This window comes from Schistocerca americana, chromosome X (assembly GCF_021461395.2).
Source record: "Schistocerca americana isolate TAMUIC-IGC-003095 chromosome X, iqSchAmer2.1, whole genome shotgun sequence".
In the NCBI taxonomy this organism is placed as follows: Eukaryota; Metazoa; Arthropoda; class Insecta; order Orthoptera; family Acrididae; genus Schistocerca; species Schistocerca americana.
Window position 1 is genome coordinate 796959017 of NC_060130.1, and position 25342 is coordinate 796984358.

At 39.4% G+C, this 25342-nt stretch overlaps 1 protein-coding gene across 2 annotated transcripts in view; it reads right to left on the reverse strand.

Moving 5' to 3' along the window:
* Positions 1-25342, reverse strand: part of LOC124555195 (cullin-1-like) — a 231548-nt gene that overhangs the window by 90505 nt on the left and 115701 nt on the right. For both annotated transcript variants that reach the window (XR_006968526.1, XM_047129039.1), the window contains exons 9-10: positions 18837-19100; positions 1548-1727 (exon numbers count right to left, since the gene is read on the reverse strand). Coding sequence is in view for 1 of the 2 variants with exons in the window: in XM_047129039.1 (XP_046984995.1) it covers positions 1548-1727; positions 18837-19100 (444 nt within the window). In the remaining variant the exon portion in view is untranslated. The remainder of the gene's footprint in view (positions 1-1547; positions 1728-18836; positions 19101-25342) is intronic.

The following is a 25342-nucleotide window of genomic DNA, read 5'->3' on the forward strand; positions in this document are numbered from 1 at the left end:
TGACTATGAAGACATTCATTAATGACACTTTTATTTGCTTTCCCAAAGAAGAAAATTCTACACTGTTTCTTTGTTTTTTTTTGCAACTTCCACTAAAAGAGAAGCCACAACGACATCATGGTCGCTAATACCTTCTTCTAGATTAACTCCCTCAAAAAGATCAGGTCTGTTTGTCGCCAAGATATCTAATATGTTCCCATCTCAAGTTGATATTCTAACCAGTTGCTCAAGGTTGTATGTTGAGAGCACTCCTAGAATAACTTCACACGAATCTTTGCTTCAGCCCCCTGTGATAAACGTGTAATTTTCTCAGGCAATGGATGCTAGATTAAAGTCTCCACCTATAACTAATGGATAATTTGGATATTTACTTCCTATGTGTTCAAGACTTTCCCTGAAACATTCTGCGATTTTTGTTGTGGATGCTGGTGGTCTATAAAAACATTCTAATACAATGGTCAATCCTAGTCTGCTTGAAAGCTTTATCCAAACTATTTCACAGTCCGATGCAGTATCGTTCTCAACTGCATTTAAACAGCTTTTAACTGCAATGAACACACCACCTCCTATAGCATCACTCCTATCCTTCCTAAACATTGTCAAATCAGAGTTCAAAATTTCACTGCTTTTTATGCCTGGTTTCAACCAGCTTTCAGTACCTAATACAATATTCGCATTGCCACTGTTTATTTCGGAGATTAACTCAGTGATCTTGCGACAGACACTTCGACGATTTACTAACATGAGATTAAGCATATTTAAATCCTTTGGAATGACCTGTTTAGGTGAACTAACAATTTCCACAGTTGGCACACCCATATGTTGGCACACCCACATCAGTGTCATGAACTGGTAATTTTTCGGGCCAGTAGTTTGTTTCCCATGGGGAAGAACCTAATCTAAAAAACCCCCATGTAGCAGCTTCATCCCATAACTTAAAGTATAACGATGATAAGGAGGGTGACATCAAACATGTGCACACAGAAAGGGGACAGAACACTGACAGTATTTTTTTAAATTTTCTGTGTGTGTGTCTATATTAGTTTTTGGAATGTATGTTGTGGTGACAGGCTGATCTGTAGTGTAGCTTGAGGTCAAAGTTAGGTTGAAAGGTGACAGTTTGGTTGTGAGGTGGCAAAGTAGCATTGAACACTTCAGTTAACTCAGGATAAGAATCATAACAATTTCAGTAAGGGGAATCCCATTTCCACAACATTTTTCAGCATAACATGTGAAGGTTATACTTGCAAACACTACAGTGTTTTGTCTCTTTGCTAACTTAGTGTTGCACAAAATGTATCTGTCAACAGTACAATGTAAAGCTGCTCTAAAATAAAGAATGAGATGAAAAAGGACATGCACATGCACATGCACACGTGCTCATGCATCCATCCATCCACCTACACACACACACACACACACACACACACACACACACACACACAGTGGGGGAGGGGGAGGGAGGGAAGGAGGGAGGGAGGTGGAGGGTGGGAGAGAGAGAGAGAGAGAGAGAGAGAGAGAGAGAGAGAGAGAGAGATTTTTCATACCTGGAACATCCTTTGCATCTTTGAGGTGTACACATATCCACAAGCCTGTTTTAAGTTAGAGATCATTGACAGCTCTGCATCATAACTAGCAGACGTATTGTGGACCAGACGCTTTGCCAGCAGTCTGGTATAAAATTTTAGAAAAACATCTTTGTCTTCTATGTAATTGAAGACAATCATCTGCAGAAATTAGAATAAAAATAACACTCATTGATGCCTAGAAGACATATTAGTCACTAGGTACCATATGAAATAAAAAACAATACAACCAAAATATGTTTCCAAATGTTTTTCACTTCTACAATGCAATTTTTAACAAAGTACAAAAGGGTGTTAAAGACTACTTTTTACTGTATGTTCACATGAAACAAAGAAGTCATCTGAATACTGAACATGTTTTTGAATCATTATTAGAAAATACAGTACTATGATTTATTTACCTATAAAATAAACAGTTGCTTTCAGGCCAATAGATACTAGTCCTTTCTGACAATGAGTTTGCTATCTGCATGTTCTGTGGATTATAATTGCAACCTCTTGTTACACTATGGAACTAGTCAGTTTTACAATTATAGTACAACTTCTCAGCAGAAATGTTGACCCAGCATACACTTCCTGAAAGCTTTGCTGATGCTGTGCCAGACCCGTACTTGCCATGGCTGCCTTATAAACAGACAGTTTGGATATGACCTTGTCTACCACACTCGAAACACTTTGCGTGATGACAAGGGCAAGCCTTTCTGTCATGATCTGAAAAGCACTGAGGACAAGATTTCCTCTCTCTATTCTGTAGTACACCTCGTGTACCATGAGGCTGTACGCTTTTCCCTTATCAACAAATACACATATGAAAGGATCTATAGCCCATGGCTACAGAAGACTACTTCTATTTTGTCTGCATCTAACATACATGAAACATCAGTACTTAGCATGTGCAGTTTACCTGCAACTTTTCTGTGGTGTCAAAAAATTTTAATCCATTGCTTCAGTCTACATCATTATTGTAGTTAAAAATGTGTTTCATTTTATGCATTCAGTTCTAGAAATAGCACACACATATTTGGTTTAGACATGTTGATTAATTTAATCTGTGCATACATGACAGTGTATTACAAAACAGTGTTTCAGTGCCTCACGCTAATGTTTCTGACTTGTGTAATAAATCCAGTGAACTGTCTGAACCAGGTTTAGGACAAGCTAAAGATTTTGTGGTGCACGTTACTGTAAAAGAAACGGTGCAACCACAATTCATTCGTGCAAGGCCTGTGCCCCATGCAATGCATGAGCAAGTTCCTCCAGAACTGCAATGATGGAAAGGCAGTGGGGTGACACATCCCATTTCTGCGAATCAGTGGGCATCCCCTTTGGACATTCTCAAGAAGTAATCAGGGTACTTATGTCTGTTTGCTTTTTTAAAGCCACAGTAAACCCACAAACCATAATGAATTTCTTTCCTTTCTCATGACCAGAGGAATTAGTGGACAGACTGGGATGGGGCAGATTTTTTTCCAAGGTTGATTTACTCAAGGCATGCTTACAGTTACTGCTGGACAAGTACTCAAAGTATTATTTTTATCATCAATGGTTACCTGGGATTGTTCCAGTTTCAAAGATTACCATTTGGAAGTGCTTCAGTTCCTGAGATTTTTCAACAGCTTCTGGGACAATTAAGAGTGAAAGTTCTTTCATTTACGAACTATTTGGATGACATTGTTGTTGTGGGTTATATGCTTGCTGAACATCTGGCAAATTTAGACTGCTTGTTTCAAGTTATTTCTGCAAATGGCTTAAAGTGCAACAAGGAAAAGTATTCCTCTTTCCATGAAGAACTTGAATATTTAGGACATGTTATAAATGCACAGGTTGTCCATCCTGTTGATTCGGACTTGTCTACTATTAAACAATTGCCGATTCCCCTTAACATTAAGGAGCTCCAAGGTATCATGGGGAAGCTTACATATTACATCAAGTTTATTGTAAATGCTGGGCAAATTGCTGTTCCATGGAACCAGCTGCACTGGGTTGGTGTTCCCTTTGTGTGGTTCCAAGAGTGTCAGGATGTCTGTTGTGTTAGCTCTGGACGTATCTTCTAACAGGATTGGAAGGAAGGAAGATTGGGCTTAACGCCCCATCTACAACAAGGTCAGTAGAGATGGAGCACAAGCTCACATTGTGGCAAGGAGATCAGCCATGCCGTTTCAAAGAAACCATCCTGGTTACAGGATTGGAGGTGTGCTCTCTCTCAGATTTGGTTCATCTGATAAGTCTCATTGCTTTTGCCTCAAAAACTCTCAACAAATTGCAGTAAAATTACAATCAACATTATACTGATTGTAAACTTACACCATTTATTGATTGTCTACACTTTGACAATACATGGAGAATTAAAAAAAGGTTTGCATTAATTTTTGTCTTTAATTCCTTCTTTGGGTACTATCTCTGGTATTATTATTTTTAATTACCAGCACCATCACCACCACCTAGAATGATAGTTTCACATAACCAATGACAGGTGGGAAAAGAGGCAGTGTATTTCTACATAGGGGCAACAATGAGTTTTATAATCTTGATTGTAAAATATTTGGTCATTTCTTGAAAATATGTCACTATACCTGAGTTTGTGGTTAGAGTGGGACCTCATAGCGCATCTGAAACTGATGCAAGTGAAATGAGAAGCAATGAAATTTATGATCCTGGTTGTCATAAATATTTTGCTTTTCTTCTGAATATGCAATATCTGAGGTTGATGTTATGGTGGGACCTGAGGACACAAGTGTTCTTTTCTGAACACATGGTGGATTTTGCATCCATACTAACATGAGAATGTGACAATATTTTCCATAGTCTCATGCTTCCAAACAGATCATCTTCCTACTGTTTTCTTACTGTAAGCAAAGAACCAGCAGCTGACACATTCCCTTTCATTCCCACCATACCGTCACAGTAAGTGTTGACAACATTGCTGCATGAAACATGTAAGTATGCCACTGGTCCCTATCTAGACTTTCAGCATCTCAATCAGAAATGTATACTATTGTTGAGCATTTGTCTGGTTTTGAAGTCCATTCAATTCCAACTACAGATGAAAAGGCAGTTAACTCAGAAAAAGATTTAATTTGCCACAGCTTCATCTGTACATAAGACGACACCTATATTAATCTATTACACAATGCAAAAACATTGACCTCAGCAGCAGTAGTTTAATCTGTGAATGTAAGAGGACCCTATATTTTTCAAATGACAAATTTGGGAAACATGTCGTCTTATAATTGAATAAATATGGTATATCATTGGTGCTGAAGGAGCCAAAGGAAATGTCAATATGGGAAATTAATGAGTGGAGACATCAAATGTTCTAATTGTTACTTTCTCACAAAATCCGTTTAAGCGCTGTTATGCCTCTGTACCCTGATGTATGTCCCTAGACTTGTTTCAAGTGCCAAATCATGGAGAAAATGTTCCAAACATTAGTAAGTGGCATATGGTTTCTGTGCAAGCACTGCTTCCCTCCAGAGTTAAAAGTGTCATGCATAAAGCTCTCTCCCATTTAGATGATGCAAAGTTTGTGCAGTAAATTGAGCACATGTAAGCTTTTGTTGTTGTGGGGGACACCACACTATAGAAGCATTGTTCATATAGGCAGAGAGATGGCCATGTTTGTATGAAGCTGTGGGCTATGCCAGCAGTACTGTGACTAAGGCATGGTCGCCCATGTCAGACAGGCATCAGCAGATAATCAGCAGATACGAATGGGTGTGTGACACATGAAGATTTGTCATTAATGGAGACTTGTGGATGCCAGATGACTTCCCCGACTAATTAACCTTGCACCATATGGGTTTCTTGGGTGTCCATTGAACATATCCCCAATTCTCATGGGACCAAATTGGAGAACACACAGCAAGAAAAAACAATAACTGAGGGACATGATGAATCTTCAAACATCCGAACGTCAGGACTGGAATTGATAGAAGCTGTTTCTGCAAGTGGATAGGATGACAGACTAGACCAAGATCTGGAATCACTCTGCACAAAATACAGTCTGATTTACTGACAGGTTGGAAACAGACAAAAGTACTTGGGCTGAGTATATGGAGTACAGCTTAGACTAAAGTGCACAATATCTCTAGGAAATCCAGCCATGGTATTCTAGGTGGAAATATCTGCTATCAGCACATGCATGGAGGAGAATCTGTGGAGGTGCTACAAAGATCATAGCATCCACATATATTAAGACAGCCAAGCAGCTCTGAAATCTCTATCAGTTGCTGCAACAAGATCAAAGATAGTTGCAGAATAACACAAAGCCCTTGAGAGACTAGATGAAAGCAATAGAGTAAACCTGCTGTGGATTCCTGGTCACTCAAGAATCAGTGATAGTGAACAAGTTGATAGGCTAGCTAGGACAGATATGACAATTCCACAAAACTGGATCAGAAGATAGCACATACGATATTGGACTATGATCAAAAAACGAAAACATGCTAATGATGCCAAAACCATATTTCAAAAGGAATTGTGTAATCCTGGGCTTGAACAGAAGAAACACTAAACTCATGGTAGGATTAATGACAGGCCATGGCAAGGACACAAGGACAGCAAATGAGTATAGAAAAAGAAGCCCCTCTGTGTAGGTTTTGTGGTGAGGGTGATGAAGCTGGGGCACACCTAATCTTCCAGTATGTAGTGTTGGAGATCAAAAGACAGAGAATATCTGGGTCATCAAGTCCTGCAGAAATTGTTACTCTGTGGGGGACACCACACTGTAAAGGTATTGTTCATATAGGCAGAGAGGCGACCAAAGATCTAGTAAAGGGCCTCCTACTACTCTTAAAGGGCACTGGTCACCTTAACTAGAAACTCGCGTAGTGAAACCACACAATGAACCCCAATTTGGAGCAGACAATAGTGGGCTTGGACCACTGTTGTGTTCATCTCCCTACTGAAATCAAATCACACTGAATTATATCAGACCAAATTAATCTTTTGTCTGTATCAATACAGCATCTTTGTAATGGACGGAAGCTTTTGCAGTTATAGAGAAACAAAGAAAGGTAAGCATGGCCTCTGTTTCACAAGATTTACACATGACTGGTGAGTCAGCTAAATCTATGTACCCATTACATCTCATTCCAGTCTATACAATTGACTTCTTTGATTTTAAGGATGCTCCTGAAACATTGTTGTCAATGCTGGCGTGTAAGATCTCGAAATGTTGTACAAATGAAGTTTCTCATACTCATCTGTCTCAAGTAGCAATTAAAAATTCTTACTCTAAAACAGAAGAAAGGAAAAATGCCAGTGTATTCAAAAGAGGAAAGACAATGGAAATTATAAATGTGATGCCATACTTCATCTGAAAGGTCAGCTATGTTTATTAGTTGAAAATTCTTTCTCTATGGCCCAGGGAGTACCAAAGTAAACTTTATAACATCTTATCCCAAGAATGGAGTTGTGTAAGAAACAAAACTGAATACTGAGAGATTTTTTCTTAAATTTACTTTGTTATTCTCTTGTACAAAATTTGCAAGACATGAAAAATGTTTTTTGTTGATAACAGCTCTATTAATTAAAACATTACTGTTGTATTTCAGGGCCTGTATTGTCACAAATTAAACTTAGTGCCTCAGTACTAATGACTCCTGAAACAAAAATTTTCTTATTGGCACTGATACCCACTCAGTTCCCTGATATGGCACATAAAATGTTCTTGATAAATTAATTATTTTTAATTTGTATCAAAATTTTTTGCAGTGAGGTGAGCAGCACAATTTTGTGGTATCCTGGAGGGCAGGGTTTATTGAGTGGTGATAATTCATAAATAACCAGAAAGAGAAAGCAACCACAGCAGTAAGTAACTTTGAGGATATTTCTTGCAAGGGAAGTGACACTTGGGGCAAAAATGAGGTTCAAGACAATAGCAAGAATAAGTATGTCCATTGCCTGACAAAACGTGTGAAGCACCCTGAAGATGAGGAGGAAAGGAAATAAAACTTAATGTTGTTTCAGAGATTAAAAAATCAAGTGAATTTTACAAAGAACATGGCAGTATGACCACACTTATCGATATGACACAGCACCCTCTCTGCCCTGGACACATGAACTGATTCAATTGGGAAGGGTGCCATAAAGCTGCTGTATCTTCTCCTGAGGCCAGCTGGCCCTCAAATGTTGTAACTGGTCCTTGATATCCCAGATACTGGCACTGGGATGAAGTTGATGTCCGAGCTGGTCCCACACATTCTACTGTGGATAGATGTGGGGATCTTGTCAGACACAGGAGTATCTCAACAATGCACAGAACGTTCATAGAGATGTGCCATCTGTGGATGAACATTCTCCTGTTGAAAAAGGCACCATTATATTGTCACATGAAAGATAACACAGATGGTGCAGAATGTCAATGGTGTATTGTTGTGCCATCAGAATTCCCTTAACCACTACCAGCAATGACCTGAAGTCACACCTGATGGCTCCTGACACAGAGACACCAAGAGTAATGCTTCTGTGCCTCTCCCAAACATTGGAAGAATGGGACCTCTCCCTGTCACTGTCCTACTTGTCAACAATGGTCATTCAGAGTAGTGCAGAAATGTGATTCATCACTGAACACAATGTGCTGTCATTCATCAGCAGTCCATGCTTCCCAATCACAGCCCCACTCCAAACATAGCCATTTGTGTTATGCTGTTAAAGGCAGCCTATGCATGGGACAGTGATTCCCAACCAATGGTGCGGAATGACACATAATGTTGCAGAAGAGATCATTACTTGTTCTGGCACTACAGATGCAGATATGAAGGAGCTACAATGTGCTTCGTGCACAGTAAGGCAATCCTCTCTTGTGGTGGACAGATGTTGTCAACTGGTTTGTTGATTCATTGGGGGAGGGGACCAAACAGTGAGTCATTGGTCCCCTGACCTAAGGTGGCAGACGCCAAGGGAGGAATTACACAAACAGCAAACTCCTGTGAAGGGGAAAGGAAAACTGACAAACAAAGAGATAAAAGGAATGTCGAAGCAACAGGAAGAATAAAGAACAAGAGGACGGGGAGTGGGGTAGGGGGAGGGGGAGGGGGGAGGGGGAGGGGGGGGGGGGAGAACAGGAAAGCAGGGGTGCCCCAGAGATGCTATGCATGTTGGGACACAAACACTGCCACTGACCCTTTGCAGTGCTCCACACCATTCAAAGATCATCACACAACAGGGACATGATCATCACACAACAGGGACAATGACAGAGGAAGAAGACACAAGAAAAGGGGAAACAAAATGGCACAAAAGACCAGACAAAACTTAGGGAAAAAGGGGGGAGAACCTGGCTGCCCCCATACCCAATGCCAATGCTAACTGAGGTACTTAAAGATGGAAGGACAAATCACTTTCACAAAGAAAACAGGGGATAGATGGAACCAAGCAAGGGTCATCTCCTAACATCCAGGACAAGAAAGGTGGGAAAGCGTGATTAATATGAAGGCCAAAAGGCATAGGCAGTCCAGCAAAATATGGATCACCATGATGGGGTTCCACAACTACAAAGGAGGGGATGGCTCATTGTGGGGTAAAAAACCATGGGTCAACCTAATATGGCTGATACAAAGGCATCAGAGGATGGCAGATTCCTGCTGGCAGAGGTGAAGGAGAGAACACCACGTGGCGGAAGTCTCCTTGATTGTATGAGTTGCAAGAGTTGGTTCATGGTTGAGCAAAAAGGGATTTGACATAAATCCACAAATCTGTCCCCAGAGGGGTCATGGAGCATAGGGGTGGCAGCGGTAGGTCCCTCCCCCCCCCCCCCCCCCCCTCCCAGTTCCAGCCAGATGATCAGTAAGTTCATTACCTGGGATACCCACATGGTTATGAACCCAAAGGAAATCAACTGCACAAGTTGCAGCGCCAAGATTGGCAGAACGCCGTGGATGGCAAAGACCAAATGGTGGCAGTAAATACATTAAGCGATAACCTGAAGGTCACTCATTGAGTCTGTACATAACAAAACTTAAGTGAGGGAGGACCATATAATAAAGCAGAGGACCTGACAGATCACCATCAGTTCCACAGCGAACACCCAATACATGGCAGGCAAGAGATGGTGTTCCATGCCAACAGAACACACAAAGGTGCATCCCACATGATTGGTAGATTTAGAGCGATCAGAGTAACAAACAATAGCATCCTGAAACTACTGTAATAGTGGGAAGAACGAACAATGGAACACCACTGGAGCTATGGAGGCTTTCAGAGCCTGGAAGAGATCTAACTGAATCCAGAGCCTAGGAATTAACCAGAAGGGGAGGGGTGGGGGGGTTGGAGAGAATGTGGGGAAGAGGGCAAGGAGGGGAGATGGAAATCGCAGTGGAAAGAAGTGGAATCCAACTGGTAAACTCACCTGAGGGTGAGAAGGGGGTCAGTGACAGACTGAAACTGTGAAAAAAATAGAATAGGAAGGGTGAGCAGAGAAGATCAGATGATCATGGCATAGCAAACCAGAGCTGTATGCAATTTTGTCATATGATGACATGATGGAGACTGTGGCTGTTGTTTGAAGACAAATGTTGATGGTGTTAGGACAGCAACCAGCCACAAATTTACTTTGAGTTCCTTTATTCAAAGCAAACCATTACTGGTTTCGAATCATTGTGATTCATCCTCAGACGGTTTACACACTTTCTTTATGATATTTGGTGTGTTTTTATAGATTAATTGTCCTAAAATATAAATAAAACATAACTTATAAACACGCCACACACAGATGGTTGCATTACAGATTTTCGTTGCATGTGACTTACGTGAAACGTCGGTTTTGAGTGTCTGTTTTCATAACATTTGCCCAACCGATGTAAATGCATTCCCACTGCATCCTCGTTGTTGCACATGTAAATAGTTCTCACTGTACACTTTAGATTTGTCGCTGAGATCACTTCAACCAAGCACCACATGTTTTGATACATACAAAGAGCTTACAAACATATGAGTATCACAGATGCTATGATATATCGTAACATTTGACGATGATGTCCTATGTTTGGAAAGGATCATATATTCATTTACAAAACTGTAATGCCTTTTACATTAGTACAGAGACATTGAATTTTTTAGTTGATATTGCTAAATTAATTATAAAGTTTTTTATATATATAATTATAACTGTATAGGTAAAATAGTATATTATTTTATTACATTTGGCATCATGAGAATCATAGTAACATATAAATTTGCTACTTGATCTGCAGGTAGGTGTATTAATATTATTTGCTTTGTAGGCTGGAAAGTAATTTTTGGAAATTTTTCAGGAAAGAGGTGTTAGCTAACTCTGTTTGTTCGTTAAGGATATAGTCTGGGGTGCTGTTTTTGTGTGTGTGTATTTCTAATTCTTCTAATATATTCATAGTGGTTCCTTTTTCTGCTAGATGCAAAATTTTTAAGTTGTCCTCAATGTTTCCCACTGAATGGTTTTCTTCAGCAATATGGGCTGCAAATGCTGATTTGTTCAAGTTGCAGCCCATATTGCACAAAAACAGCACCCCAGACTATATCCTTAACGAACAGAGTTAGCTAACACCTCTTTCCTGAAAAATTTCCAAAAATTACTTTCCAGCCTACAAAGTAAATAATGTTAATACACCTACCTGCAGATCAAGTAGCAAATTTATATGTTACTATAATTCTCATGATGCCAAATGTAATAAAATAATATACTATTTTACCTATACAGTTCTAAATATATATATATATATAAAACTTTATAATTAATTTAGCAATATCAACTAAAAAATTCAATGTCTCTGTACTAATGTAAAAGGCATTACAGTTTTGTAAATGAATATATGATCCTTTCCAAACATAGGACATCATCGTCAAATGTTACGATATATCATAGCATCTGTGATACTCATATGTCTGTAAGCTCTTTGTATGTATCAAAACATGTGGTGCTTGGTTGAAATGATCTCAGCGACAAATCTAAAGTGTACAGTGAGAACTATTTACATGTGCAACAACGAGGATGCAGTGGGAATGCATTTACATCGGTTGGACGAATGTTATGGAAACAAACACTCGAAACCGACGTTTCACGTAAGTCAGATGCAACGAAAATCTGTAACACAACCATCTGTGTGTGGCGTGTTTATAATTATGTTTTATTTATATTTTAGGACAATTAATCTATAAAAACACACCAAATGTCATAAAGAAAACGTGTAAACCGTCTGAGGATGAATCACAATGATTTGAAACCAGTAACGGTTTCCTTTGAATAAAGGAACTCAAAGTAAATTTGTGGCTGGTTGCTGTCCTAACATCATCAACCAGAGCTGTGATCACCAAACAAAGAGGAGGGATCCCAGCTTCAACCAGGACACTACTGACAGGGCTAGTGCGAAAGACACCAGTGGCTAAATGGATACCACGGTGGTTGACTGGGTGCAAGAGGAGCGGTGTGGAAGGGGCAGCTGATCCATAAATATGACAACCATAGTCAAGATGGGGCAGAAGTAATGGCTGATAATGGCAGAGAAGAGCTGAACGATCTGCACCCCAAGAGGTGTGGGCAAGGATGCAAAGGACACTGAGTTTACGAAAACAACCAACCTTCAGATGGTTGATATGGGGCAACCAAGTAAGCTTGTTGTCAAAAAGAAGACCCAAGAAATGGAAGTGAGGAACCACGGTCAGCTGTTGAGTGTTGAGGTAGAGCTCCAGATCAGGATGGACTGTAGTAATGCAACAGAAATGCACCACTCTCAAATTACAGGGAGATAACAGAAAAATGTGCAAGAGTGTCCGTGCAGAAGTGTGTTGGATGCACCCTGGAGTTGTTGCTCTGCAGAGACCACTGAGAGGGAGCTAATCCAAATACAAAACTCATCCACATACAGAGCATGGGTCAACAATGGTCCGACAGAGGCCACAAGTCTACTAATAGTGATGAGGAAAAGAGGGACACTTAATACGGAGCCCTGGGGAATGCCATTCTCCTAGATCTGCAGAGAGCTGAGAATGGTCTTAACCTGAACTCTGAACAACCAGTGGAACAGAAAGTGGTGAATAAAAATTGGGAGTGGGCCCCAAAGACCTCACTCTTGGAGTGTAAGTGGGGTGTGGTGGCACAAAGCTGTGTCGTAGGCCTTATGAAGATTGAAGAACACTGTGACAAGATGGTGATGCTGAGGAAAGGCCTGCCGAACTGTGGTTTCCAATTGAGGCAGATGATTGATTGGACTCTGCCCCTTCCAAAAGCTGCACTTGTAACAAGATAAAAGGTCTCAAGATTCAAGGACCCAACTGAGGCTGTGTCCCATCATCTGTTCACATAAATTTCAGGAGACATGGGTCAGACTGATTGGAATGATTGACTACTAACTATCAAGGGATGGTAGATTCTTGCCAGGCTTAATAACAGGAACCATGATACTGCCTCTCCATTGAGAGGAGAAAATGCCTTGAAGCCAAATATTGTCAAACACCTGGAGGAGATATTGCCATTGAGGACTGATCTGTTGAAGGAATTGGCTACAGATGGAATCAGAGCCAGGTGCTGAAACATGGGAAGATATAAGGGTCACAAGAAGTTGCCAATCGGTAAAAGGTTCACTGTAAGATTCCACATAATGAAGACTAAAACATAATTGGGACACTTCAGCCCACTGTTTCTGGAGGAGGATGGTGGCTGGATAGGAGGCTGATGCTGATGCCATTGCAAAATGGGTCATGAGGTGTTCCGTGAGAACTGATGGATCTATTGTAATGGGACGCGAAATTGAAGTGTCACCCATCCACAAGGATCAGCTCGGTTTGCAGGTAAATGTAAGTTTAATTTAGTGTTTTGTTTATGTATTTGTGATATTTTGTTATGTTTGTAAAATATTTAAAGTTCTGTATTTTTGTTTTGTATGTCTCATGTTTGGAGAGAGCAGCACAACTCGCTGAAACAGCATCTTCACTGCCGGAACCAGAAAGAAAATTGCTGGCCACTAGATGTTGCGGGTCAACGGCCAAAGAGTAGCAGAAGATCCTGTGACCGGGTTGTTGCGTCGAACCTCCAACATTCAAATAAATAAAAATTTGTAATTTTCCATTGTCATGATGTCACAGAATGCATAGTTCATGTTGTATTTTGTTCAGTTCTGTTCTGTCGAATCTGATGTTCACATCTGTATGTAGCATATACGAAGACAATAAAACAGTGTATGCTCTAAAGCTTAAATACGTGTTCGAGAATTATTTATGAAGAGTTATATTGAGGAAGAATTATTACTGAATTTTTCCAAGATATTAATTTTCAGAAGAGTTTGATTTCGATTTTGAATCTTAAAGGTTTTACAGTCTGATTTTAATATGGGAAAAATAAGATAACTTGCAAGAATATAATTTCCAGGAAGAAACAAACGACATCTAAATTTCAAAAGTTTGCGCAAACCATTTGAATTGAGTGATGTAATTTTGTACAAACGACTCAACTGAAGGTGTTTTAATTACAGTTTCGTTCAAGAAACTTTCCTAGAGAACTTTAAAAGAATTTAAATAATTTTTTTAAGTGTTTTGTAAATGACATAGGTGACGAAGTCTGCACATGGTCATATTTCAAACAAAAATCATTGAGTCATATGCGTCCTAACACTAGACTATACAAAAGCCACCTGGAAGGGCAAGGCCGAGAACAGAAGACTGCCACTGGCAACTTTGCAGAGTGCAGAGTGTAGCCCACAAGGAGACAGAAAGAACTAGGGAGGAGACAAAACATTCCAAACACATCTGCTTGCACTGTATGATTAAGTAACAGGCTTTGGCACATAGGTGTTTGAAGGTAATAAGAAGAGCAGAGGATGGGTACTGCTTAAGGTGTTGCAAAAAGTGACAGCGATCATGGATGGTAGTGGCAACGGCTGTGCTTCACCACGGAATTGGCTGGTGGTGAACGGGGCCCATCAAATGGCGAGTGGTGAAAATTATCTTATCAGACAGATCACAAATGACTTCATCAATACAATCTGACAAAGAAGGTGTAAACACTATGGAAAGACCAGCATAGTAATTTGGCTTTCGGGAGGTGAGAAGGGAATGAGAGGATCAAGGGGAAGTGCTCACTACTGCAGAAGTCATAGTGGGGAAATTGGTGTAAGTAACGAAGAAAGGGAGGGGCAATGATCGAAAGATCAATGGCAGAGAAAGTGCCATACATAGCACTAAAATGAGAACAGGAACCTTCATTAAGAAGGCATAAGTCATGGTCCACAAGAAATTGGTCAATGAGGAGCTCCTAACTAGATGAAAAAGCACTGCCACACAAAGGGTGATGGGCATGAAGATCCCCAAGGATGAGGAAGGAACTGGTGTGCAGGGGAGTTGCTGATGCAGGGCAGTTTGGGCAGCAGGTGTAGATGGCCTGTCAGGAGGGAGATTGAGATTGCAAACCATGACCACAGGGCCCAAGTGGGCGCAGGTGACAATTGCTTCCAATGTGATATGACAGGGGATCCATGCACTAATAATGTTCTTACAGACCAATGTGCAAACACCACCGAAATCCCTCAATGGGCCGACCCAGTTCTGACAGAACACATGGAACCCACGAAGGATTAGTGAGTGAGCATCAGTAAAATGAGATTCCTGGAGAATGACACAAGTTGACGAGTAAAAGGAAATTGGGGACTGCAACTCTGGTAAGTGATGGTAGTGTCTACTACAGTTCCATTGAATAAGCATGGAATGGGGATCCAAATGGGAGATGACTGAGCTGGAGCCAATCACGCCGCCAAGTCACCATCCACCACCAATGTGGCTGGGGTGATATCCATAAATGAGAGCTCAGGTTCAGGTTTCAAGGGGGGCTGTCATCTTCTTCTCTTTCATAGGTCAATGAGGGCAGGGCACAGAGAGAGAGAGAGAGAGAGAGAGAGAGAGAGAGAGAGAGAGAGCAAAGCTTCTGCAAGATCCAGAACTGAGAGAGAGTGTGTGGCTTTTGGGCACACAGACTGTGGGTTTCATGGTTGAATTATGTCTCTTACCGGGGATACATTGGGAGGAGGGCCCACGAGGAAGCCCCATCACCAGAGGATGTCAAAGTAGAGGGACACTTCTCTGGCTGGAGAGGGGTAGTGGCACCTGGAGGGGAGAATATCAGAACTGCTGGGGAGAGGGAGAGAAGAGGGGAGCAGGACTGGGTTAAGGAGGAGGGAGGAAGGAGGAAAGGGAAAGATATAAAAGAGGCAAAGTTAAATGTGTCCAACACAGGGGTGAAGACGATCATATTTATGATGAGCCAGTGTAGGATAAACAATCAAGGGACTCATACTCCTGTATCTTCTTTTCCTTCATAAAAACCAGAAAATCTGGTGAGCATGGAAAGTGGCACTCACAACGATAGATACATACAAGTGGCAGAACACAGGGGCTCCCCTCATAGAGTGGGTTTTCACATTCCCCACAGGAAGACGTGTGCCCAAAATACAAACATTGAAAACACCTCATGGATGGTGATACATACATACAACCTTGGCCTTCTTCAGAATGGTATCTCCATCAAATGCCACAAGAAAGGTGCCAGTGTTGATGCAATTGTCCTTATGGCCTTTCTGAACACGTTGAACAAAATGAATGTCCGTTGTTTCAGATTGCCCCCAAGTTTCTCATCAGTTTGAAGGATGACATCCCTATGAAAAATGACTCCCTGAACAATATTCAAAGACTGGTGAGGAAAAATGGACAGCACAAAGTGCTGCAGATTGGACAGCAGAAGAAATTTTGATCAACAGTGAACTGGATTGCATCTTACTAAAAGACTCCACTTCACCCAACTTGCCTTCAATATTTCCAGCAAAACATAATGGTTTGGTGGCAGTGAAAGCGTTGCCATCAGTCCTAGTGCAGACCAGGTAGCATTGAATGTGTTTCACCCCAAGCCAGTGAGCCTGGCCCTCCACCCAGAATGTAGCCAGGGAAGGGGAGACCGCAGAGCCATAAGCAGCAGCATTAAATCATTCATTACAAACCGAAGACACAACTGTAGAAGAACGGCCAATTTTTTTAAGCTTAATGTGTTTTATGTGCAAAGCATCCTCCCTGATACCATCCACTCCAATCATGGGCTCTCCCCACAGGTGACATCCAGCCACCTGGCATGGCAGCTGTTGCCGGGAATTGCAATGCTCCAGAATGACAAGCAGCCACTTCTAGGCATGAACAGGTACCAGAAGTGTGATCTCTGTGTTGTTAGGAGGCTCAGCCAGATGGTACACAATAGCCCGAACTAGTGGGGCAGGGGCAGGTGCTATGGTGGGGAAGGAAGAGGGAAATGGGAAGGCAGAAGAATCCATGCTATAGATGCTAGGGAGGGAGTTCTTCCCCAAATAGCTCACACTACGGAGAGGATATGTAGAAATGGAGGTCAAACCCCAAATAGAGACCAAAAAGATCAAAAAGGAAAGATGAAAAAGGAAAAGCAAGGGAATAAAAACTGGAAGGAATATAAGAAACAAGTTGGATACCCATGTCAACATAAGTAAGAACACAGAGAGTGGGGAAGGAGGGGGCAGAGGGGAAGGAGCAAGGACAGGGATGGAGGGCCACAGGGAAGGAAATACAGCCTGGGAAGGAAGAATGAGCTGCTATAGTTCAGAGACCCATGCACACCACACATGAACTCATGAAAGAGACGTGAGCCCCCTAGGGGGTGTTGTTGATTGGTGATTTGATGACAAGTTTGCCTACTCTTATCTTTCCACCCAATCAAACACTAGACCACTGCCATATCTGAATGCCATACAAAACTGGATATTGCATAATTGGACCAGCAGACCAAATGGACACCCACAATGTGATCCCTTTCAAACTCTGTCAGGTGCTGACACACTGTCCTATAGGGTTATGCAACATCTCTGCGTCCTTCACAGTGATCTCTCAAAATTTGATGTTCACACCCTATGATTTCTGCTAACAATGCTAAACATGAACACCAGTAATGTACTCAGGTGTCCATTCTCCCTGTCGCAGAGAATTGCACTACAATCATTTACATATGCACCAATACTATGTATGTGTACAAAGTTGCACTGACATCTGATGATGTCTTATGTCTTCTGGGCACTCACTTTTTTAGTTAGGCAGAGACAGAGAGAGAGAGAGAGAGTGAGAGAGAGAGATAGAGTATATGTGTGTGTGTGTGTGTGTGTGGGGGGGGGGGGGGGTGCACACACATGCACCTGTGTGCATGCTTGTTATAAGCTGCTGGAAGACAATTCTGCTGGCAGCTTAATTATTTACTTCCTATCACATCTCTGATTTTCTGCCTAGTAGCAAAAGCAAACCAGACAACTGTTACTACAGTCACATAAATGAGAAAAACTACCTGCTGATAGTGTGTGCCTGACACAGTCTCATGAGTACTATGTTGATTCATGTAACTGGGATGTCCCCAGATATAGTAATTGCCTGTCAGCAATGTAGCTCAGTGCAAGATTGGCAAGACATGCCATTTCAGTGCATTTGATCGTTGCAAGATTTTACTGGTACTGAGCTTTTCACATTTTGAAGCATCAATAATGTTAAGTGTGTATGTCAGTTCTGGCAAAATGACAGTGACCACAGCACCAGATGTGCCGTTGTGTAACAGATCAGTTATCATTTCTGTACTGGAAAACAACAATCAATTAGCAGCCATACTGTCCAGAACCATCTTGTGCTATGACATACAGAAGCCACCTTCCCACACAAATATTCCTACTGATTGCATGTCACAGAGTACAGAGATAAACATGGAAGCAGAAACAGCACCAATGAACTGTTGAAGCCTGGAGGAAGGACTCCTGGCCTGATGAATGGCAGTACATGCTGGTACACTCGGGTGACACAGACAGACTGACAACATTGACTTCTGTTACAGGTGCTCACAAAACTGTATGGAAACATAATTTACATACATGTATGGTGTATGAGGATAAAGACTGGTTGTGTGTCAAAACAGTAATGAATTATTTACCTATGAAATAAATAAGAGGGATTATTTTCCTGCTACCTGCACATCTATATCTCCTTGTAATTTTTAATCGTTTACTGGGGATAAAGGTAAATATAAAAATTGGTTTCTCACTGTTTATAAGACAAAAATAACTTTGTGACTTGAGGAGTGGACTTACAATATCCATTTTCAAAAACTAGGTAATTGACTGACTTGTTCTAGATAATCAATATACTGAAGCCTACATTCAGTAATTGCAAAATTCCAGTTTGTAAAGTCTTTTCTTACATCTTTCCATGAATGAACATTAAATAATACTGCATATCACGTACAGCTTGATTGAGTGTATCCTCAAGTTCAGCTTCTTCAGGGTCATTGCTGCTCTTTTTTAGCACTAAATCACAATATTTTGCAAGTAGTTCTGATGACTTGGATGAAGTGTTTGCTAGCCTTGTCACATCATTTCCATTGATAAATCTTTTACAGGCTTTGTCAAGAGCATTAACAAATCCCGCATCATTATTAAAAGCTGTCATAACCAAGGCATTATGTTTATTACGAACTTCCAGTATAGTGTCCACATAAAGTTTCGGATCCTGAAACAAATATTTCACATGATTATGCACAGAAATGTTAATAAACTACTGTTAAATTTCTCGGGAATGGCAATACACTAAAGTCTCAGGATTATGTTGCATACCATTAAAATAGGTATTTGATTAATTTAGTGGTAAAATAATAAAATGTTTTATTTACTATTTTGGTCAAATAAGCTTTGTAATATATTAAGGTACTAACATTGTTATTTCTATCTTCTCAGCAATATTTTCTGATTCATAAAAAAGCAGACAATGGTAACAGATCACCAACCCATGTCATTAACACTAGTATTTATTTTTAAAAAAAACTGTAGGAAGACATGTACATTTTGTACACAAAAACATCATCAGTGGCAAAGAATTTGAATATTGATGAAGGCTGTCAACTGAACAGTCTATATGAATATTGTTCACGATGTATTATTATCAACAGATAATAAATGATTAATACTGGTAATTTTTCATAGCTCAGTGAAGACTTTTAACACTGAGTACCATATTATTCTCACTCAATGAAACCTGGTCTGCCCCTGGGTTCTATATTTGGTTCTCTGTTATTTTTCACATACATTAATTATCTTTCATTTGCAATGTCACAAGATAAAATGTTGTCATTTTTGCAGATGACATTTACATGAATAAAAAACAGTAACACATGTCTTAGTAAAAAAAAACAGCCAGTGAAAAATACAAAAATATCAACAGGTGGTTCAAGGCAAACAATGCCAGTTTTCATAAGGCTCAGTACATGTTATTCTGTACTTGTTATAAAACAACCCCAACTATAGTCTACTCATGATCAAAGTACAAGAAGTTAATAGTGTTCTGTTTTTGGGAGACTACAAGCAGACTACAACAAGAATTAAGAAATCCTCAACCTACACTTAATGAAGTGCCTTATTTCATTTATATTTGTAGTACAGATGATTACAGTTACAGATAATTTAAAAATGCAAAATTTATTTAGCACATTTCACAAAATCATTTCTTGGGAAACCTTTTCAGACTAAAAAAGAACATTGTAAGAATTACATTGTCTGTTAGTCCTCAACTACCCTATAAAACACATCTTCAGTAAACCCTTGTGATTTTGAAAACTTATTGTGTAGAAAGAAAGCATTCAAACAAACTCAACCTGCACAAGAAATAACACTGGGATTCACAGCATGACACATGTGAGCTACAAATGGGTATAAACATAACTAGAAACACACTTAATAAAATGTTTTGGGCTATTATGCCGTGCTCGAATGGATTCACATTTAAACCCAATGTTTCATCCCCGTCTGTGGAGGACATTTACCTGACACAGTACAACATATATTATTAATGACATTATTATTATTATTATTATTGTTATTGTTATTATGTAATACTCATTAATAATAATATAAAACTGCATGTACTACAAATCTTTGATATATCCGGTGGTTTTGTTCATATACTGTATATAATTATGGACTGAGCAATAACTTTTCAGCAGTGAACTACTACACCGATATACAGTATTTATCCATTCGTGTGAGGAAAATGTAAAGTTATTGGGAGAAAAGAAGGAATGAGGATGAAAGTTTAATGCTCATCAATGACAAGTTCATTATAGATATAGCAACAAAATCTCAGACTGGACAAAAATTTGGCGGGATGGGGGAGGGGGAGGAGAGGGACAGCTGTGTCCATTTCAAAATACCCATCCCAACATTTTACTTTATCAAAGAAACAAATAATTTAGAATATGAAGTGACAGATGTAAGTTTTTTATGTTTAGAAGCAGTTTTTTAAGTTTCAGCAATACTGATACCACATCAATAACTAATAGCTGTATCAGTGTACCACTCCCCTAGTACTACAAAAGAATTATTCAAGGAAAATTTTGAAAAACTGATAACGATGCTCTTAAAATATAAAAATTGCAGAGTTCTGCTATTTGGTGATATTAACATACGTATTTGGTGTAAGACCAAACATGTTCAGTGTTTAAGATCACTGAATTTCTACCACCTAAATGACAAACTCACTAGGCTCAATGTATGCTTATATAATATCGTCTGCAACTTTCAGCCAAATTAAACAGCTTTCTCCTCTGAATGTGAAAATATTTTGTTGATGCTCATCTACAGAGCAATATATGATCATCATACGGAAATAGGATAAATCAGAGTTCACACTTTTCCCCATATGCTGTTCGAGAGTGGAGCACTACAGAAATAATCTGAAGGTGGTTTGACAAACCTTCTGATATGCACTTAAGTGTGAACTGCAGAGCAGTCATGTAGATTTAGATGTAGATAATAGTACTATGTACTCAAGCATATGTTCTTTTCAATAAGTTACCATACTTAGCCTGATATTCATATCTTCAATACCATTGTCGTCCAGTTGTTTTGATTGTGATTATTGCATCTACTGAATGTAGAGTACCACTGAAGAAATATATGGGAGTATTACAATATTGGCTACAATACAATGAATACTGTTCAACTGAATAATACCTGGAAATCAATCATTATAATATATCATGAAACAGATTCTAATTCTGTGACTATGCATTGACATACAACATACAAAAACTTGTGTCAGACCAGGAATTGAAATAACAATATAATATTTGTCTCCCTGTAGGGGAATCACGCACTGTGCGAACCTAAGGGGTGTGACTGTGACATATGGAAGTCTGTATCTGTCCTGGAGATATGCTCCAACAGCCCCAGTGGTTAAGGCAACCACTCACAATAAGCGGGAAATCTAGGTTCAAATCCAAGTCTGGCACAAATTTTCATGCATTGGATCAGCTGATGTCACCATATAGTCACAGAATGTGAATATATTTTGTAATGCTTACCATAGCTGTAATCATCAGTAAAAGTGTCTGTTCCTTCAGACATGCATGCATGTCTGACATTGTATTATAAAGACACAGATGCTGCATAACACGACATTGTAACCATCAATGATATTATATGTATTTAATAAGTAATAAAGAAAACCCTTTAGTTCTTAAGTACACCATTTGCTTTCTGTGATTATGTGTGTAACTGATTATTGTTTGAGAAAGCCAACTGTATGAAAAATACTGAAAAGCAAATAAAGATTCTGATTGGGATGGGAAAGTAATCCATAAATAATGAGTACTTTACAGGGTCCTTTGTCTTTGAAATCAGATATTGCAAGCACTGCCATGTCTAAAACACTGCACTGATGGGACATCATTATCTTGTTCAAAAAAATTAGGCAGGATATCCCTGATTCAGTCTCTAAAATAATCACACAGGGGGAAGTTCCATTTAAAAAAGTTAGGTAGATATCTCTAAATATCCCAAACATGGAACTGTCTGAAGACATTACAAGTAATAGAGTGGAGGCCTCTTCAGGGTCTAAGAAACTGTCAATTAGGTGATGCCTGTGGAGAAAATGCTGCAGTATAACTGCCTCCAGCCAGTTTTTAAGTTGTCAGTGATGGAATATCTCCTGAGACTACACTAAAAGTGGCTAAGAAGTTGTCTGGATTCTTTTGACACAGACAAGGCAACAGTTTACTATATAATTCAAGATATTTCCTAAATATCTAATGATGGTATCATTATGACAGTTATCCTGACAAGTATGGTCCTTCTACGTTTACGGCATTAAATTAAAGTCACATGCCACAAATCGGTGTCATACCTAGGACAAATCGGCATCATACCTAGGAAAGGGCAGTTGTAAACTTCATTAATGGTGAATTCTAAGTCCCATATGCCCCTTTCAGCAGTAACTCTGTCATGGAAGAAGGCTGGACACTGGTCTGACTTGTACTTGAGTGTAGAGTAGCACTCTATCGGGGTATGCTCCACTCAGATGAGGAATGGGCTGGAGCAGTTAAAGGAATGTTTCACCAATTTATTCAGTATATAAACTGCAACAGCATCTGCCTTTTGGTAGCAGTACTAATCTCTTGACACAGGGGAATCAGAATCCTTAAAAGGTGTCTCAAGCAGACAGAAGCATGTGGGCTATGCTGTGCCATTAGTTTCAGTTCCTCCTTGTGCATAGCATAACAGCAATGTTAGGGGTTATGGTTTCCTCTTTCATCAATATCTTTCTGATATGGTCAGGTGATTGTGCTTTATGTAAATGTCGTCATTTACATGTTAATACCAGTATTTCTTTTGAATGAAGGCACTTTATGTCACATGCTGTAAATTTCTTTATTTGTATGTGCAATTGGCCAATTTCAATGATCAGGTCATTCTCAAGAGAAACATAACACTCTGCTGGGCAATGATTTCAAAGTTTTCTATACACATGGCTTCATATCCTTCAGGAAAAGTTTAATGAAGATTGGCATTTGGGCTAGGTTACTTCATTACTTAGGTGAGTGACTTTACGAAAGTGTAGGCTTGGAGAGTCTTAAAACGCTTTTTTCCTCTCCAAGTATGGTATACCGTCAAACGGGTTGATTTCGGACAGTTTTGTCATTGTTTTGATTGTAATTTTCATGTATATTCTTAGATTAAATTGATTGTTATGGAAGTGGTAGGGTATATGTGTAACGAATAAAATATCCCATAACTAGAAAGTGTATGTGTAGGTATATTTATCTGAGGCAGTTATATAATGTGTCCGAAGTCACCCCATGGATTGGGGTGATTTTGGACACATGTGTTTTTTAAATCTCTGTCTGAAGTGACAGAATATAGAGGGCGAATTTGGTCAGTTACTGCCTTTTTTAAAAATTCTACATTTTTTTATTTGATTTTGGTGACATTTTACACATGGCGGGAGATTTTCCAGCTTTGCCTTGATATTGGAGCAAACAATCTTAACAGTCTCTTTGTTCACTTCTGCACGAGCTCATTTAATATCTTTGCTTAAGCGAATGGAAAGATCTTCTGACTGCCGTTTGAGAAATAAATGCACCCATTCTTCTCCTGGCATATTATTATTAAATTTTTTTCTTTTCGGCCATATTTATCAAGGTAGCCTTTAAATAAATATCTAATATCCAATTTAGTGAAGGGAAATCCCCAATGTGCAGCCCTCAAGATACCTTGCTTCAACATTTCTGCTTCTTCTTTATTTAGCACTGGCTGTCTTCCCATTTTTTTTCGGATATGCTTCCGGCACTTTATTTTGTAGCATCAATTTAGGTATACCATACAAATCACACGCTTTTCTGTACGATATTTTACCACTCTGAATATCACGAACTGCTTTATCTAAAAACGGCTCTGAGCACTATGGGACTTAACATCTGAGGTCATCAGTCGCTTTATCTAAAAGTTCTGGGTCAAAATTACACCATACTGTAGCACCTCTCCTGCTCTTATATGTTCTTGACATTGTCTGAAATCACCCCACACAGTACACAGTTTTACAAAAACTGTCATTATTTTATAACCTTGCGTGAGAAACTCGACAAACTTGTACAGAAATTGTCTCAATGCTGTTAGCTACTGAGTGCATCGACAATTACGGTTACAATAACTTCCCGCTTGGCGCAACAATAGAAAGTTTCCACTTTATGACAATGCATGGATTTTTAACACTGAGACTGTTCGTCAGTTATTCACCTAGGGAAACAATTGATGCAAAATAAAAGTTGTGGAAAGCAATAAATGCATTCTTGTGCTTAAAATAACTAATAATAATAATAATAATAATAATAAAGATTTTATTGTCTTTAGGCCATTACAGCAATTGACAACGTCAAATGAAGCTACAATTTATAATACAGTGCGATAAGGTATTGACTACTGAAATATTTTAGCTTATATTATAATAAATGTACAGTGGGTCATCTGTTGGATTACTGCATTTTACAGTTGAAGAATTCATTGATATCATAGAACGGGTGGGCAATAAACCATTCATGCAGTCTTTCTTTGAATGTATGTTCAGGAAGATCCTGTATGGCATGTGGCAGCTTATTAAATAGCTTGTGCCCTGTGACTTCATAGCTATTTATTGATTTTGATAGTCTGTGGTAAGGCGTGTATATGTGTTTGATGCTTCTTGTGTTGTAACAATGTATATTTTCTCTACGTTTCACATCTTGTAGGTTCTTCTTCGTAAAGATTAAGACATTGTATATATAGAGGTTTATTACAGTCATAATTTTTTGTTTAGTAAATAAGGGTTTGCAGTGAGCCTTATGTGAAGAATTTGTAATTATCCTAATGGCTTTCTTCTGCAATAATAGGATGTCATGTATATGACTACAGTTACCCCACAAGATAATGCCATAGGATATTATACTC